Source organism: Dromiciops gliroides, chromosome 3 (assembly GCF_019393635.1).
Source record: "Dromiciops gliroides isolate mDroGli1 chromosome 3, mDroGli1.pri, whole genome shotgun sequence".
Lineage (NCBI taxonomy): Eukaryota > Metazoa > Chordata > Mammalia > Microbiotheria > Microbiotheriidae > Dromiciops > Dromiciops gliroides.
Window position 1 is genome coordinate 246,987,413 of NC_057863.1, and position 17,613 is coordinate 247,005,025.

The window sequence follows — 17,613 nt, forward strand, 5'->3', positions numbered from 1 at the left end:
TGCTAACTATGTATAGGCTATGTGGAAGAGGTCCTGGGATTAAAACTCAATTTAGCTGCTTATTACCCAATTTGATTTTGGAAAAATCAATTCTCATACACTTAATTGCTGTTTGAATTTGGGCAATATCTTTAACTTCTGTATGCCTCAGTTTCCATATATATAAAATAAAAATAATAGTTCCTACCTCTCCAGTTTCTTCTGAGGATAAAAAGATATGATATTTGTAGAAGGATTGGAATAGATAATTTCTAAATTCCCTACCAATGATACATTTTATGAAATAGGAATTGAATAGATGTGAGCATATTTACATGGTTCAGGGGAGCATCTGGTGCTAAGTTAATGGCTTAAAATGAAGATGAGAAAAAGTAAAACAGAAATATTATTGATTTTAGAAGGTGGGAGAAAATGATACTATTTTGGTAGATGATGGTCATGGTTGTGGTAATGCAGAAGGAGAAAAAGGAGAAGGAAAAGAAAAAGAAATGGAGGCAGAGGTTGATTTTGTGAGCATGAAAACATTGAAACTGAATAAGGAAGGGATCGTTGTGATGAGGACAGCTGAATTTAGTTTTATTAAAGATATCTTCGAGTCCACTTCGCCGCCGACCTCTGCCTACCCGTTCGCCATGCTCAGTGCCAGCCGTACTGCCGTTGCCCGCCTCGCCGGAGCCGCATCCCGGGGCCCGGCTACCGGCCTCCGCCAGGATGGCTGGAATGGTCTCAGTCATGAGGCTTTTCGAATCATTTCAAGACGAGACTATGCATCAGAGGCAATCAAGGGGGCTGTTATTGGTATTGACTTGGGCACAACTAACTCCTGTGTGGCAGTAATGGAAGGGAAACAAGCAAAGGTGTTGGAGAATGCCGAAGGTGCCAGAACCACTCCCTCAGTTGTAGCCTTCACAGCAGACAATGAACGCCTTGTTGGCATGCCTGCCAAACGACAGGCAGTCACCAACCCAAACAACACATTTTATGCCACCAAACGCCTCATTGGCCGTCGATTTGAGGATCCTGAAGTGCAGAAAGACATTAAAAACGTTCCTTTCAAAATTGTCCATTCCTCCAATGGTGATGCCTGGTTAGAAGCCCATGGGAAGCTCTATTCCCCAAGTCAGATAGGTGCATTTGTGTTGATGAAGATGAAGGAGACTGCAGAAAACTATCTAGGACATTCAGCAAAAAATGCTGTTATCACTGTGCCTGCTTATTTCAATGATTCTCAGCGACAGGCCACCAAAGATGCTGGGCAAATATCTGGCCTTAATGTGCTTCGAGTGATTAACGAACCTACAGCTGCTGCCTTGGCTTATGGCTTAGACAAATCTGAAGACAAAATCATTGCTGTGTACGACTTAGGTGGTGGAACTTTTGATATTTCTATCCTGGAAATTCAGAAAGGTGTATTTGAGGTGAAATCTACCAATGGGGATACTTTCCTAGGCAGTGAAGACTTTGACCAGGCCTTGCTCCAGCACATTGTGAAGGAATTCAAGAGAGAGACAGGACTTGACCTGACCAAAGACAATATGGCTCTTCAGTGAGTACGGGAGGCCTCTGAGAAGGCCAAGTGTGAGCTTTCTTCTTCTGTGCAGACTGACATCAACTTACCATATTTGACTATGGATGCTTCTGGGCCCAAGCACTTGAACATGAAGCTAACTCGAGCTCAGTTTGAGGGTATTGTCACTGATCTCATCAGGAGGACTATTGCTCCATGCCAGAAGGCCATGCAAGATGCTGAAGTCAGCAAGAGTGACATTGGAGAAGTCATCCTAGTTGGTGGCATGAGCAGAATGCCCAAGGTTCAGCAGACAGTACAAGAACTTTTTGGCCGGGCCCCTAGTAAAGCTGTCAATCCTGATGAGGCTGTGGCTATTGGAGCTGCCATTCAGGGAGGTGTGTTAGCTGGTGATGTCACAGATGTGCTACTGATGGATGTCACTCCCCTTTCTCTGGGCATTGAGACATTGGGAGGCATCTTCACCAAACTAATCAATACGAACACAACTATTCCAACTAAGAAGAGCCAGGTGTTTTCTACAGCTGCTGATGGTCAGACACAAGTGGAAATTAAAGTGTGCCAGGGAGAGAGAGAAATGGCTGCAGACAACAAGCTTCTTGGACAGTTTACTTTGATTGGAATTCCACCAGCCCCACATGGAGTTCCACAGATTGAAGTCACATTTGATATTGATGCTAATGGGATTGTACATGTTTCTGGAAAGGATAAAGGCACAGGACGTGAACAACAAATTGTGATCCAGTCTTCTGGTGGGTTAAGCAAAGATGACATTGAGAATATGGTTAAGAATGCAGAGAAGTATGCTGAGGAAGACAGGAGAAAGAAAGAACGTGTAGAAGCTGTCAATATGGCAGAAGGAATTATTCACGATACTGAAACAAAGATGGAAGAATTCAAAGACCAACTTCCAGCAGATGAGTGCAATAAACTAAAAGAAGAAATCTCTAGAATGAGAGACCTCTTGGCTCACAAAGATAGTGAAACAGGGGAAAACATCAGGCAGGCAGCATCTACTCTCCAGCAAGCATCATTAAAGCTCTTTGAAATGGCATATAAAAAGATGGCATCTGAGAGAGAGGATCTGGAAGTTCTACTTCTGGGGAACAGAAGGAAGATTAGAAGGAGGGGAAGCAGTAATGTCACCAGTTGACCATGACTGGAGCAGAAATTGGGGAAACATTTGTGAAGCTTGGGAACAAGGACCTTCCTGAGCAGAAATGGGCAAACTTCAGTCTTACTGTGTTTTTGCAGTATTCTATATATAATTTCCTTAATGTATAAATCTAGTGAGTGTATTAGCTAATTATCATTTGACAGGTAATTCAGATAATACAGAGTTCTAAATGTGCATCCCCAGCCTATCTTTATTTTCCAACTGCATGTAAAGGGCAAAGGGGATTGCACTGATCATTATAATGGCTTGACACAGTTGTCTGCAGCAGTGACTGATTCCAAAGAGTGAAACAACCATGTCACAAATTTGAGGGTAGGAGACCATAATCTTTGAAAGACTCAGTAGGGGCAGGTCCTTCTAGTTAGCCAAGTACTAATCAACTGTGACTGGTGGACTCCTTATCCATAGCCCATGCAGGGCCAGCTGCATTGCCAGAGAAGGGAGAAACTAGATGAAAGAGATGGGTCTACTTTGTTTTATCTAGAACTATTCCTTTTGAAACAAGGTGATTAATGAGGCGCTTCAACTTTACCCAAAGCATTCTGTTTTCTCCACCTTCTAGCCTTTGCTTTGGGTACCTACTTTCTTGATAATTGTTCTTTTGATCCATTCTGGATTTTTTAAGAAAAATAAATATGAAAAGAAAAAAAAAGATATCTTCAAGGCCACCCTGAAAAAATCGATGAAATGATAATATTCTTTGTGGCAAAAGAAAAAAAGAAATGGAACATAGTTAGATTAGGTATTGTGATCAGCCACTGAAAGCAACCAAAGAGCCTCCTATTTCACATCTGACTTGGTGTGAGTGAATGAGAAATAGTAATTCTAAGGGAATAGGTTGAATGCAGAGGAGAATTAACATTGTCATAGTTCCAACAAATCCTTCAAGACCAAATATCAAATCCTACTTCTTCTTCAGGGTCTTTCCAACTAACACACCTGAAAGGATTCTTCCATCACCTGAACCTTTGTAGAACTTACCCCCTTCAACACCTATTATACATTTACTTGAATTTTTCAAAAAGTTAAGTTTCCATTTCTTTGTGTGTGTGTGTGTGTGTGTTTTACTTTTTGTGGGGCAATGAGGGTTAAGTGACTTACCCAGGGTCGCACAGCTAGTAAGTGTCAATTGTCTGAGGCTGGACTTGAACTCAGGTCCTCCTGAATCCAGGGCCAGTACTTTATCCACTGTGCCACCTAGCTGACCCATTAAGCTTCCATCTGGATGACTTTTGTCCTTGAGCTAGCTTGTTGCAGTCATCTATATACCAGTAGGGAAACTACCAGATGCAAAGACAAAATACTGAGTTTTATTCTTACTTCTTATCACTACTACCTCTCTGCTTTTTTGCAAGCCATTCAATTTTTCAGAGCCTCATCTTTATAATATTTTACTACATATTTCATTCTTTTATTGTGGGGATTAATTTAAGTAGTGCATGTAAAATATTTAGTAAATAATGAATTATAAAAATGTAAGTAGTTACTATTGTTTTAGTTGTTATTTGCTACTGTAATTCTATCTACTTGTTGACAGCCTCCACTAAAGGTAGACTCCAATAGGCTTACATATAATGTGGGACAGATTGCTAGAATTAACAGGTTCATCCCATACTTCTCAGACAGAGTGCAGCATTTTTTTCCTTCAGGAGAACAGCCAATACTAATATTCTACCTAGGGCATGGTCCACTCCAAATAATACCTACTTTTCCTCCCTTATCTTGATGCAGATGTGAGTCTGGGTTCTTACAGATCTTCAGTACATAAATCAACAAGTAATTCTTACATACTTACTATATAGCAGGCTAGCAGGCAATGTACTGGCAAGTTGAGAAACAAATAAATGAAGACAATCTCCATTCTCGCAGAGTTTAAAGATTGTATTAAAGGAGACAACAAGGATATAGCTAAGTATAGAAGGAATAAATATGAAGAAAACAAATGCAAATACATACACAGTGGTCAATTGTAAGGTAGTTTGAGAATGAGAATACTAGGACTTTGGTTTATTTTTAGAGATGCATGGGAGCCTTGATGCTCCTTCTAATCACAGAAGGATCTATACAAATCCATACAACTTCCCTGGCATCCAAAAACTGAATGAGCTAAGAATACGGAGACTTGTCATCAGATGAATGGCCACCATGTGCTGGATTATTTAGGACAGAGAAATTTCCAAAGAATATCTATCAAGGCACTGAGTGTCTGTGGTCTGCATTGGTAGAGGGAATGCTCACAGATTCTTGAAGCATAAAATTCTATTTTCAGGCAGGGACAATAAGGATTCTTTATATATTCTCTCACTTTTTTTAGTTGATGTGGCTGACATTTTTCCTTAACACTGTAACAGATGCAGAAACAAAAAAGGTAGATTGTTAGCAAGCCATACCTGTTATCTAGACACAGAGTTAAATGAAATTTAAAAATTCTGGCCAAAAGAAGAAAAGAAAAGAAAAAAACTAGTTTAAAAGTTCAGTCTGGTTTTGGATCTGAAACTAGTGGAATGAGAAAAGCTACCAGAGCTCTCAAGAAACAATTTTATTTACCTAGGAAAGCTTTGCCTAAGAAAGGGCAATTGAATGTGAAACTATAAAAGCAGCAATGGCTGCCAACAGTCAGAGACATTCTAGCATCCTTTCTCCCCTATCAGGATAGCCTGCAGCTAGCAGATAAAAGCAGAGAGTGAGTGATTCTCTTGTCTGGATATTTTTTAAAGACTCACCCATAATACTCTTTTTTCAAATTTTGGCCAGAAAAATAAAATGCCAGATGAGACATTTTCATAAGAGAACACTGGAGTTCTTAATTGACTTTTTGCATGTGCTTCAGTGTGCATGTGTGTATTTATGTCATTGGGGAAGTCTTATGTGTCAGGCTATATTGCAAAATGCTTAAGATCTTCAAATAGAGAACACTTAGGGGTCTGGCAGTTATGACCCTGTCTTGAGTCAGAGGCAACTGTTTTTGACAATACATTGAGTTTTTTTTTCCTTTCTCTCAGGGGTGTCTTTATGTAAGAAGCTATCGTTCCCTGATGAGGAGGCCAAAGTAGTTACAGAACGGAAAGTGATGTTCCTAGAGAAAAAGCAATATTTTTATGTGTACATATATGAGCAAAAGGTTTGATATGGCTTGGATGGGGGCCATCTCTTGTCATCCTGATATATATCATGCCACCAGACTCAGTTGGCTCCAGAAGAGAGAATGAGGCTGATGACTTTGCACAGCCCTTCCTCACTTAAATCCAATTCACTTCAAGTCATGACATCACCTCCCCAATGTCATGGTTCTCTTTGATAAGGAAGTACAAACAACAACAATCATGGTGGGTTATCAGCTAGGTAGAATATAGAGGCAATAAGGAAAAAGTGGCATCATATGGGTCAGACTATTTGGTTTTTATGAGTATTTATATATATATGTATATATATATATGTAACAAATATATCCATTTTATATAATTTATCCTCTACTTGTTGTGGTTTAAAATAACATGATTCTCATGGGGCAGTGAGGTGGTGCAGTGGATAAAGCACCAGCCCTGGATTCAGGAGTACCTGAGTTCAAATCCGGCCTCAGACACTTGACACTTACTAGCTGTGTGACCCTGGGCAAGTCACTTACCCCACATTGCCCCACAAAAAAAAATAATAAAAATAACATGATTCTCTTAAAAGGCCAAGCTTATTGAACCCATTATCAAGCTTGACTGGACAAACTTTATGTTGAAGAAGGATATCACCATATAACTTTCAATATAATATTAAAGCAAAGGTAGCTCAAAATCTCAGAAGAAAATTGAAGTAGAGAAATGTAGAGAATAAATGTTTGTTCTGCCCCATATGTCCAGAAAAGGATGCATATGAGATGGAAGGATCATGGAAGACAGACTTTGCTTTAGGATTAAGTTGTTTCTGGCTGTTCCAGGAAGATACAATTAGTCTGACATCCAAGAGGTTTAAAAGTCAAATTATCATGCAATGTTTTAAAAATGTAATTCCCAATGAGATTTGATTTAAAAAGAGCTAAAGACAGGCTGAGAGAATAAAGCAAACTAAAGTTGGCACAAGTCAGGTAATAAGACACAGTAAACCATTTATTCAGGCTTTTGTCCCTTTTCCTTTACTTTAAAATTGGATACTTTTTAGTTTTTTATTATGTTTTGTTTTTCACTAGATAACAAATTTAACTATTTGGTGTGTGGTATGTATAATATAAGGGACTAGAGATCATTATTCTTAAGATCTATGGAACTGACGTCTAAAGGCCAACCCCATACCACTCTATTCAACAGAAACAGTTACATTTTTCCAAGGAGCCTGAACAGTTTTAAATATAGAGTGAGTATAGGAGAAGGAATATGTCAAGTAGTATTAGCACTAGCTAAATCCTTGAACTTTTACAGTGATGGTACAGTAACAATCCAAGGTAAATTTTCACTAAAAAGACTTTAAAGAATATAGACAGCATGAAACATTTTGAGAAGTGATCTGGGTATGCGTACTAAAGTTTAGAAACTCTTCAATGATTAAAAGATATTGGTGAATTTTCCACTGTCAGGTTTTGATGGTCCCTTAAGATGTTTTCATTATTCAGAAATCAAAAAGGATGCAAAACTGATCTCTGATCTCGTCTTTTTTTTTTTTTTTTTTTGGTGAGGCAATTGGGGTTGTGACTTGCCCAGGGTCACACAGGTAGTAAGTGTCAATTGTCTGAGTCTGAATTTGAACTCAGGTCCTCCTGAATCTAGGGCCAGTGCTCTATCCACTGTGCCACCTAGCTGCCCCTCTTGTCTTTTTAACAATTATTTTTAGGCGATAGTGAATGTTGACTTCCTTGTATAAGTGAATTAAAAATTTTGAGGTATCAAAACATGACCCTATGTCAGTTCTAGAAGCATGAATATGTGGGTTGATGCTAAATTATATTCTGTTTTTGTTCCATTGTCTCTAAAGCCCAAAATTTCATTATTCATGGTGTAGAAACATTAAAAGACTCCCCTATAAATATGTGGAAATACCCAGGATGTCCCCTTTTCCAATAATTATTTAATATATTTCTAGAAATGCTAGCAATAGGGATGACAAGAGAATGAAACTGTAGGGGAAAAAATGGAGTAGTGAGCTGAAAATATCTCTTGATGAAAAAGCAATGAAACTTTTAGAAACTTTTAGTTTGCCTGGAAAATCACTGAGTATTATCAAAGAAACTCAGTTAGATAAAGTAAAATAGCAGTATAAAAACGGAATCCACAAAATTCCTGTCTTTTCCATAGAGAAAATATTACATTCAAAATAACTCCAAAATCCATAAAACCAATCTACCAAAACACACTAAATATATACAAATATAATTATAAAAAGACTTTTTACAAAAATTAAGATATCAAAATACTTAAGAGCATATTCACTGCTTATAGTTTGGCTATACTGATGGAATAAAAATAACACTACCTAAATGATTTTATAGATTTAGTGCTATACCAATCAAACTATGAAAGTGTTACTCTCTAGACCTAATAAAAATAATTTCAGGGGGAAATAGTTCTAGAATCTTCAAGGAAATAATGAGAAAAAAGTAGAAGTAAAAGCAGAAATATCATTTCTATACATCAAAGTATTACAAAACAGTAATCATCAAAATAATTTGGTACTATATTTTTTTAAAAATTGAAAAGAGAATCATTATAATAGTCTAAATATGCAAGGAGGACTCTATTTGATAAAACTTCTGGGGGTCCTCAAAAATGATTTAACAAAAAAAAATTTAAGTAGCTTATAACATCTGTCACAATACATGCAAAAAAATAATAATAGAAAAGGTCTTTTTTCACAAAAAATGTCTTTTTTTAGTGAACAAAATGGATGGAAAATCTTTCTCAAACAAAGCACCGTGGAAAGTTTTAACCAACCAAACAAACAAAAAAAAAAAACCCAGATACCACAAAAGATTAAAAATAATAAAGTTTTAAATGAAATTGAAAACACTTTCCATAAAAAAAATTAATGTTGTTCAGACAAGAAGGGACTTTATTAAGGGCATGAAAAAAAATCATTATATCACATATCTCAGGTTAGGCTCAAATATCTAAGATATGCAATGAATTAAAACAAATTTATAAGACCAAGCAGTATTCCCCAGTTTGTTAGTGGTCAAAAGATAAGAATGAACAATTCCCAAAATGTTTATAAACTTCTAAGAACCATATGATAGAATACTACAATTCACTAATAAATTTGAAAAACAAACTAAAAATAAGTAGCATTTATTTTTCCCTCTAAGATTTTCAAAGTACTTTAAGTATATTAACATATTTGATTCTCACAACCAAATTAGGAGATAAGGTGCAGTTATTATCCAGATGTACAGATAAGAAAACTGAGACAAAATGTCATTAAGTGAATTTCTCAGGGTCACATGTCTAAAGGCAAATTTTAACTTGGTTCTTCCATATTTCAGGTACAATACTGTGTACTGTGTACTGTGGCTTCTGAAGGTTTCTTTTTGTTTTTTTTCAAAAAACATTTATTTTATTGTTTCCAATTACATGTTAGGGTAATTTTCAACATTCATTTTTATAAGATTTAGAGTTCCAAATTTTTCTCCCTCCCTCCCTCCCTTTCCTCACCCCTCCACAAGACAGCAACCAGGTTATATATACACAATCCACAAGTACTCTTTTTATCAGTTCTTTATATGGGGGTGGATAGTAAGCTTTGTTATTAGTCCCTTGGGATTGTCTTGGATCTGTGAGATTTAGAGCACCACCAACCTGTCCAGAAAGGTATTGCAGGGAAGCTCCACCATGAGGAGAAATCATGTGACTTGGAAACCATGTGACTTTAGCTTCTGGAAGTTACCACCTGTTAGTTGTGACAATCAAAGTTACCAGGCAATTAGCTTGGAGCTGTGTGTGTGTGTGTGTGTGTGTGTGTGTGTGTGTGTGTGTGTGTGTGTGTGTATGGCCCTGTTTCCTTTTTCACAAGAGGTTCTGGGAGAAGCCACTGAGGCAAGGGCTTTTCGGTTCCTGACCTTGGCTTGGCAGGGCAGATGCTGGGGTCACCTAAATAGTTAGGTGAAGTTTGATTTTTACCTCTCTCTCTCTCCTAACCAAATTCTGATGCACTTTAACAAATATTTAAAAGTCTAAACTCTTGCTAAAGCTTCTAATTTAAGGCAACCACTCATATTTTAGACATCATAGCTAGAATTTTAGGCCCTTACAGATCATTGCATTGCTGAGAGTATTTAAGTCATTCACAATTGCTCATTGAACAATACTGCTTTCACTATGCACAATGTCCTCCCAGCTCTGCTCACTTCACTATACAGCAGTTCAAGAGTATTTCCAGGTTTTTCTGGGATCATCCTATTTGTCATTTCCTATACCACAATACCATTCCACCACAATAATATGCCACAGCTTCTTCTGTCATTCCTAAATTGATGGACATTCCCTTGATTCTCAATTCTTAGCCACCACAGAGAGTTGCTATAAATATTTTTTGTACAATTTTCCCCGTTTTCTTTTTTTCATGATTACTATTGTTAACTGTTTCCCTTCCATCCTATTCCCTTCACCATGATATTTATTCTATTATCCCATCTTCTTTCATCCTATCCCTCTTCAAAAGGAATTTTCTTCTGTCTGTCCCCTCCCCCAATCTGCCCTTCCTTCTTTTGCCCCTTTCTCTTTATCCCCTTCCCCTCCTATTTTCCTGCAGGGTTAGAGAGATTATTCCACCTAATTGAGTGTGTATGTTATTCCCTCCTTGAGCCAATTCTGATTAGATTGAGGTCTTTGAGCCAATTCTGTTGACTGTTAGGCTCATATACTTCCCAGATTAGGCATCAACTAGCAATTATTAAGCAGCTACTATGTGCAATGATCGGAGTTACATACTGGGGATACACAGAAAAGGAAATAGCCTCTGTTTTCAAGCTCACAGTAAATTGGGAGACAAGATATGAAAAACTATATGCAAAATATATAAATAAAGATAAAGATAAAGTGAGAGATAGATTACATGGTCATAAACTCAAAGGGAAAGCACTGATTTGGACAGGCTTTTTGTAGAAGGTAGGTCATTAACTGTGACTTGAAGGAAGCCATGGAAGTTCGAAAGTAAAGATGGGGAGAGAGAAAGAGACTTTTAGGCATGAGCAACCAGCCTGTGAAAATGCCTAGTCTAGATAGAAGTTGCATGAGTGATAAAACTTAAGACAGCTAGTTTCACTTGGTTGCAGAATGTGTGGCAGGAAGTAAGGTACAAGAAAACCCAGAGAGTAGGAAGAAGCCAAGTTGTGAAGGGTTTTGAAAGCCAAATAGGTTTTTTATTGGACCATGAAAGCAACTGGAAATTACCAGAGTTTATTGAGTAGGTAGGCTAACTTGGTCAGATTTGATGTTTAGGAAGAGAAATTTAACAGTAGAATAGAAGATGATCTGAAGTGAGGAAAGATTAAAAGTAGCAGCACCATCCAGGAATCTATAGCTATATTCCAGGCACAAGGTGACAAACTATCTTTAACAGAGTGCTAACAGTGCAAGAGGAGAGAATTGGGCCCATCCACATATGAAAAATGTAATGAAGGTAGAAATGAGATGACCTAACCATTGTTTGGCTGTGGGGGTGAGAGAAAGTGAGGAGTTGAGGATACCTACTTTGGAATCCTGGGTTCCTGGGATGATGTTAGTGTTTGATGGTAATAGAAAAGTTAGGAAGAAGGGAAGTTTTGAGCAAAATATGAGTTCAGTTTTGTACCTGTTGAATTTAAGATGTCTACAGGATCTCTAGTTGAAAATGTCTAAAAAGGCAGTCGGAGATATAAGACCAGAGGTCAGAAGAGAGGTTAGGGCAGGACAAGTCATTTTGTAAGTTATCTGCATAGACATTATCATTTAAACACTGGAAGCTGACAAAAGCTAGAGATAATAAATATTGGAAGAGCTTTGAGATGACAGGTCTATTAATAAAATGCTGGTGCAGTTGTAAATTGGCTAAACTATTCTGAAAAACAAATTGTAATTATGCTAAAAATGTGATGAAAATGATCATACTCTAAACAAGACAACCCATTGCTAATAATATATCTAAAGGCAGTCTAAGACAGAAAAAGAGTCTCCAAAAACATGAACATATTCACAGCAGTACTTTATTTGCACGGTAGCAAAAAATCAGAAACAAAGTAGATGTCTACTGATTTGGCAATGGCTATATAAGTTGTAATGCATGAAAATAATGGACATATATAGTCTCTGTATACCATATCCCTACCATTAGTGATTTCTGCCAATAATTTTTCCTATTATCAGGAAGAGAAAAAACTATGTTGTTAAACTTATTTATTTATTTATGTACACCCTAGAATATAGGAATTTGAGCTTTTTGTGATAGAAGTCTAGGCAGTTCTCAAATTGATAACAAAATCACTAGAAATGATTAAAAATGACAAATAATTATTGAACTTGTTTCTCCATTCAAACAGTTCATTTCAAGGCCATAACATGGATAAAGACAAAGGATATGTAATCCTCTAAGACAATTAATATATCTGATACTAGAAAATCATACGAAGTTATTTCCATAGCCACTAGTATCAAAGCAAGTAGGTATCTGCTGGAGTATGACTATTTCATATAGAAAAGAAAACATTAAAGAGGTGAATCAGAACTATTTAAATATGTCTAGGTATACCATATATGCAAACACACACACATATATATATATGTAGAATTTCCACACATTCATACATGTCTATCAGAAGCAGTCCTTGCTTAATTTGCAGGATTAATTGCATAAAGATATATCCACACTCTTTTCCAACAATCAAAAATACTGAAGCATAAAATACATTTCTATATTTTAAAGTTTTATTGATACCTTTTGTTTTCATAGCATATTCATTTCCCAAAACATACAATTTCTCCCTATCTGGCAAGACTACTCTTACAAGAAAGATTCTTCTTTTTGTAAGTTCAGCAAAACGAGTTACCATGCCGATGTCTTACAGCATATGTAACTTTCACTCCCATAATCCTTTATGTCTCCAGGGAAAAGAGGAAGATAAATAAAATATATCTTTAAGTTTGAGCAAAACCACAGCTCTCTTGATGAGATTTAGAGGGTAAAGCCAGAAAATATGATAGAACTGACTCACCATTCCTTTGGGGCAAATCATTTGGCACTATCTCTAAATTCTAGATTCTACATTTGAACTCATCCTCATGTATCGATTATAGCATAGATATTGATTCAAGGAACAGTTATCTACTCTGATCCTCATAAACATTAACTCTTAAAGTTGGTTTCAAAGCAAAATATACTCCAACAATTTTAGTTCAGATATACGATTCCTCTTTATGAAAAGGTAAGAGATCATGGGACACCTAGGTAGCACAGTGGATAGAGGACCAGACCTGAAATCAGGAAGACCTTAGTTCAAATTCAGTCAATGTCTAGCTTAATAGCTGTGTGATCCTGGTCAAATGATTTAACTGTTTGCCTTAGTTCCTCATCTATAAAAGGAGCTACAAAAGTAAATAGTAAACTATTCCAGTCTCTTTGCCAAGAGAACCCCAAATAGGGTCACAAAGAGTTGGGCATGACTGATACAACTGAACAAAAAACAGGATATCATACTGGAAGAAAGGAATGTGAATACATTTAAAGTGGGAGAGTACATAATCCATAAAATCTAGGTTGAGTTCCTTAATAATTATGAAATTCTACACATATATGGAGTTGTAACAATAAACAAATTATTTTTATATTTTATTTCCCTACCCCCACCCAGGAATAAAAGTCATCATGACTTTATGGTACTCAGTCTTCCTCAGCTCATTCAATATCAGTGGCAACTGTCTTGAAAAGATTCTTACTGATATGTTCCTTTACCAATAAAGACTGAGAAAATAGGGGTTTTTTTTTGTTTTTTTAAGTACTATGTGTATTTTTATTTCCATCTATATAATAGGAAACATAACTTTTTTACCATCATGAGATACATAGTAAATGTGATATTCTATGCTTTTCAGACTCCAAGTTCAGTGCTCTAGTGACTAGGTCACTGCCTCCAATACTTTAGATAGATTTACATGGTTTTCAAAAGTTGCTGTGACTGAAAAAAAAATTGTTCTCGTGCCCAACCTTCTGGTGATAATAACAACAATTTATATAGGCCCATTTGCAGTGTGGGTTACATATGCGATCTTATTTGATCCTCATAACAACCTTGTGAGGTAGGCACTATTTAATGGTTAACTTAATTAATTAATTAATTTATTTATTTACTTATGTTTTCAACCTTTGTTTAGATAAGATTTCCAATTTGAATTTTTTTTCTCCCTCCCTCCCCTTCCTGCCCCTCTCACCTAGAGAGCAGATAATCTGATATATAAGATTAAATATATTTCTGCATTAGTCATGTTATACAAGAAGAATCAGAGCAAGAAGGAAAAACTCAAAAAAGAAAAACAACAGCACCAAAAACAAAAGAGATAGAATGGTCAAAACAACATCCATATTCCACAGTTTCTTTTCTTTTTTTTTCCTGGATTGGAGATCCTCTTCTATCATGAGTTCCCTGGAACTCTTCTGTATCATTGCATTGGTGAGAAGAATATTGTCCATCATAGTAGATCAACACACAATGTTCATGATACTGTGTACAATGTTCTTCTGGTTCTGCTCATCTCACTCATTATCAGCCCACGCAAGACCCTCCAGGTTTCTCTGTACTCCTCCTGCTCATCATTTCTTACAGCACAATAGTATTCCATTACATTCATGTACCATTCATGTACCACTTGTCCAGCCATTCCCCAATTGATGGGCATCGCCTCAACTTCCAATTCCTTGCCACCACATAAAGAGCAGCTATAAATATTTTTGTACATGTGGGTCCCTCTCCCCTTTCCATGATCTCTTTGGGAAAAAGACCCAAAAACGGTATTGCTGGGTCAAAGGGTATGCACAGCTTTATGGCCCTTTGGGCATAATTCCAAATTGCTCTCCAGAATGGTTGGATCAGTTCACAGCTCCACCAACAATGCATTAGTGTTCCAATAAGATAGCAGAAAACTAAAGAATAGTGTACTTTTCCATCTCCTTAGAATAGCTTAGGTTCCTCCTAAAAGGGTTAAATTATCTTTAGAAAACAAGAACCTTTTTATGAAGCTCTTTATCTGAGGCAGTACCACTCCCCTACCTTTCATCTCTAATAAATTAGGCTAATTTGTATTAAAGTTGCTCAATGTTCTCACATGCCACGAGGCCTAGCACTATAATCCCTTTCTTTCCCCAAACTCTTTGTGATCAATTCCAATATGTGTAGCAATCTCAGTACAAAGTGTGGAAATAAAAAGACACCTAGAGAAACATGTCTTGCCTTCCTTTCTCTGCTGAATACTTGTCTGGATGATGACAACCTATTAGGCTGTGAGAATGTCTTCTAGGATGACAATGACAGGTGTTAAGGGCTAAAATTCTAGCTAAACTGTCTAAAATATCTAATGAGTGGTCGCCAATAAATTATAAGCTTTAGCAAGAGTTAGACTTTTAAGCATTTATTAAGGAGAATAAGAATTTGGTAAAGAGAGAGAAAGGCCTAGATTCCTATCTATTAAAGGGAGAGTACATTTCTAGCTCCGCTCTCCACCAGAGTCCAGAGGAAAGAGAGCGCGAGAGTCAGCGCCAGTCTCTTCCTTCCTCCTCCCACTACCCAACGTCACTTCCTGATGCCAAAGAAAAGACTCCTGGTCTTGCCCTCAAAGACCTTCACTTCATGGGTGGAACTCTTCTACAGTAAGTCTCCAGGAGGTGGCGTCATTCCAATCGTTACACAGGGATGTACAGGTTTATCAGAAAAGCAACAAATGTATATTTCCATAGTGGCATATTAGTCAGGGTGTAGAGCAGAAGAGTAGGAAGATCAATCCCAGCTTTGGGGAATTAAGCACAGCTTCCTAAAAAATATAGCCTTGAGGAAGAAGAGGACATTCCAGTTGCCACCTCTTGAAGACCTACCCATATTAAGAATTCTACATCCTTCAGGAAGGTCTTCTAGTACTGCTCCGGAAATTCATCAGAAAAGATGGGGGAATATTTTCCCCCACTTATATTGCCAAAATTCAGTTTACCTTAATCTAACAAATTTTCAGTGCCTAATAAGGCACTATGTACTTGGGGATAAAGAGATGTTTCCTACCCTCAAGGTGCATTCAGGCTGGTAAAGAAATAGAAGACATCATACTAATACAAAATGGAAGATAGAATATAATATTTCAGAGCTGAGAAGAACCCGAGAGATCACCTATTCCAGCCTGCCCCTTTCACACTTGACATAACAGATACAGGGAGATGGAAATCTGCTTTTAAGGTCACAAAGCAAATGTGATGAATGAATTAAAAAGTATAAAATGCTATAAGAGATCCAATATGAGGGAGTAGCCACCTTCCCTTGCTCATGGAAGGATGTGACCTCTGTAACCCCTTGCCTCACTAATGAATTCAAAAGTTTCTGGTTTCTAATAAGTCCCCTATCTTCCATCATTCTTTAGTAAATTCTTCTTTTAATTGTGAAAAAATACAGCAAATTTCTGAGATAGAGGCTTCATTTCTCAAATATATAGGAAACTGAGCAAAATTTATAAAAAAGAAAAATAAGAACCATTCCCCAACTGAAAAGTGGTCAAAAGATACAGTTTTTAGAAGAAGAAAACAAAGCCATCAATCATAATATGAAAAAAATGTTCTAAATCATTACTGATTAGAGAAATTCAAATTAAAAGAACTTGGAGGTACCATCTCACACCTATCAGATTGGCTAAAATGACAGAAAAAGAAAATAGCAAATACTTGAGGGGATATGGAAAAATTGTAACACTAATGCACTGTTGTTGGAGTTCTGGAGACCAAATAAAAACTATGCCCAAAGAACTATGAAACTGTGCATACCCTTTGACTCAGCAATACCTCTATTGGGTTTGTACCCCAAAGAGATCAAAGGAAATGGAAAAGGACCAATATGTACAAAAATATTTATAGGACCTCTTTTTGTGGTAGCAAAGAATTGGATATTGAAATGCCACTTCAATTGCAGAATGGCTGAACAAGTTGTGGTACATTTATCCTTTCCACATTGTGGAGCTTAGTGGGGTGGCACTTCTGAAATCTGGAAAATCTGTGTAAAAATTTTTTTGTCCCTCCCTTCATACCAGAGAAGTAATATGAATAATTATGGTATTTAAAATAAAATAAGTTGATAGTATACAAAGACATAAATATATTTTATGCATTTCTGAGTTTCTAAACTTTTTTCTGTCATCTGCTAGCCTTCAGGTGTTGTCTGCAGCTTCCACAAATCTCCCCCCAAATTTCCATTTAATTTTTTATGCCAATCTGTGCTATACCAAAACTAAGATGGGGAAAGTCACAATGTGGAAAGGATAGAGGCAGGTAGGTGGTGCAGTGGATAAAGCACTCGCCTTGGATTCAGGAGGACCTGAGTTCAAATCCAGCCTCAGACATTTGACACTGTGGTAAAAAAAATATGAAAGTTTTTTTAACAGTCGGTTAGGATAACTGAAAGACTCCAGTTTTTGAAGGACCACCCTTTTGGGGAGGAGACCAACAGTCCGCCTGCTGCGCACGTCAGACTGCCTGCTATGCACTCGACTTCCGGGGTGGAGAGAACGGAAGTGGGGCTTTTTTCCTGCTCAGCTGGTCTCTTGACTGCGCTGCACAGACGGTCTCTCTCTCTCTCTAAAGGTGGCCTTCGGTTTGGTGAGTTTTTATAAGGAATATAGACTAAGCTTAGACTTAAGACGATTTGTATTGTGTTTCTACTTTCCTATCCTTCTAATCAACATCACCTTGTGACTACCATAACAATAAAAGGTCTATC

General features: G+C 37.1%; 1 protein-coding gene across 1 annotated transcript; it reads left to right on the top strand.

Moving 5' to 3' along the window:
- The first annotated feature begins 600 nt into the window (after positions 1-600).
- Positions 601-2,668, top strand: LOC122748833 (stress-70 protein, mitochondrial-like). Its single transcript, XM_043994832.1, is given in 2 exon segments — positions 601-2,604; positions 2,607-2,668. Coding segments are annotated over 2 exon segments (2,034 nt in total). The 5' UTR covers positions 601-632.
- Positions 2,669-17,613: the final 14,945 nt, after the last annotated feature.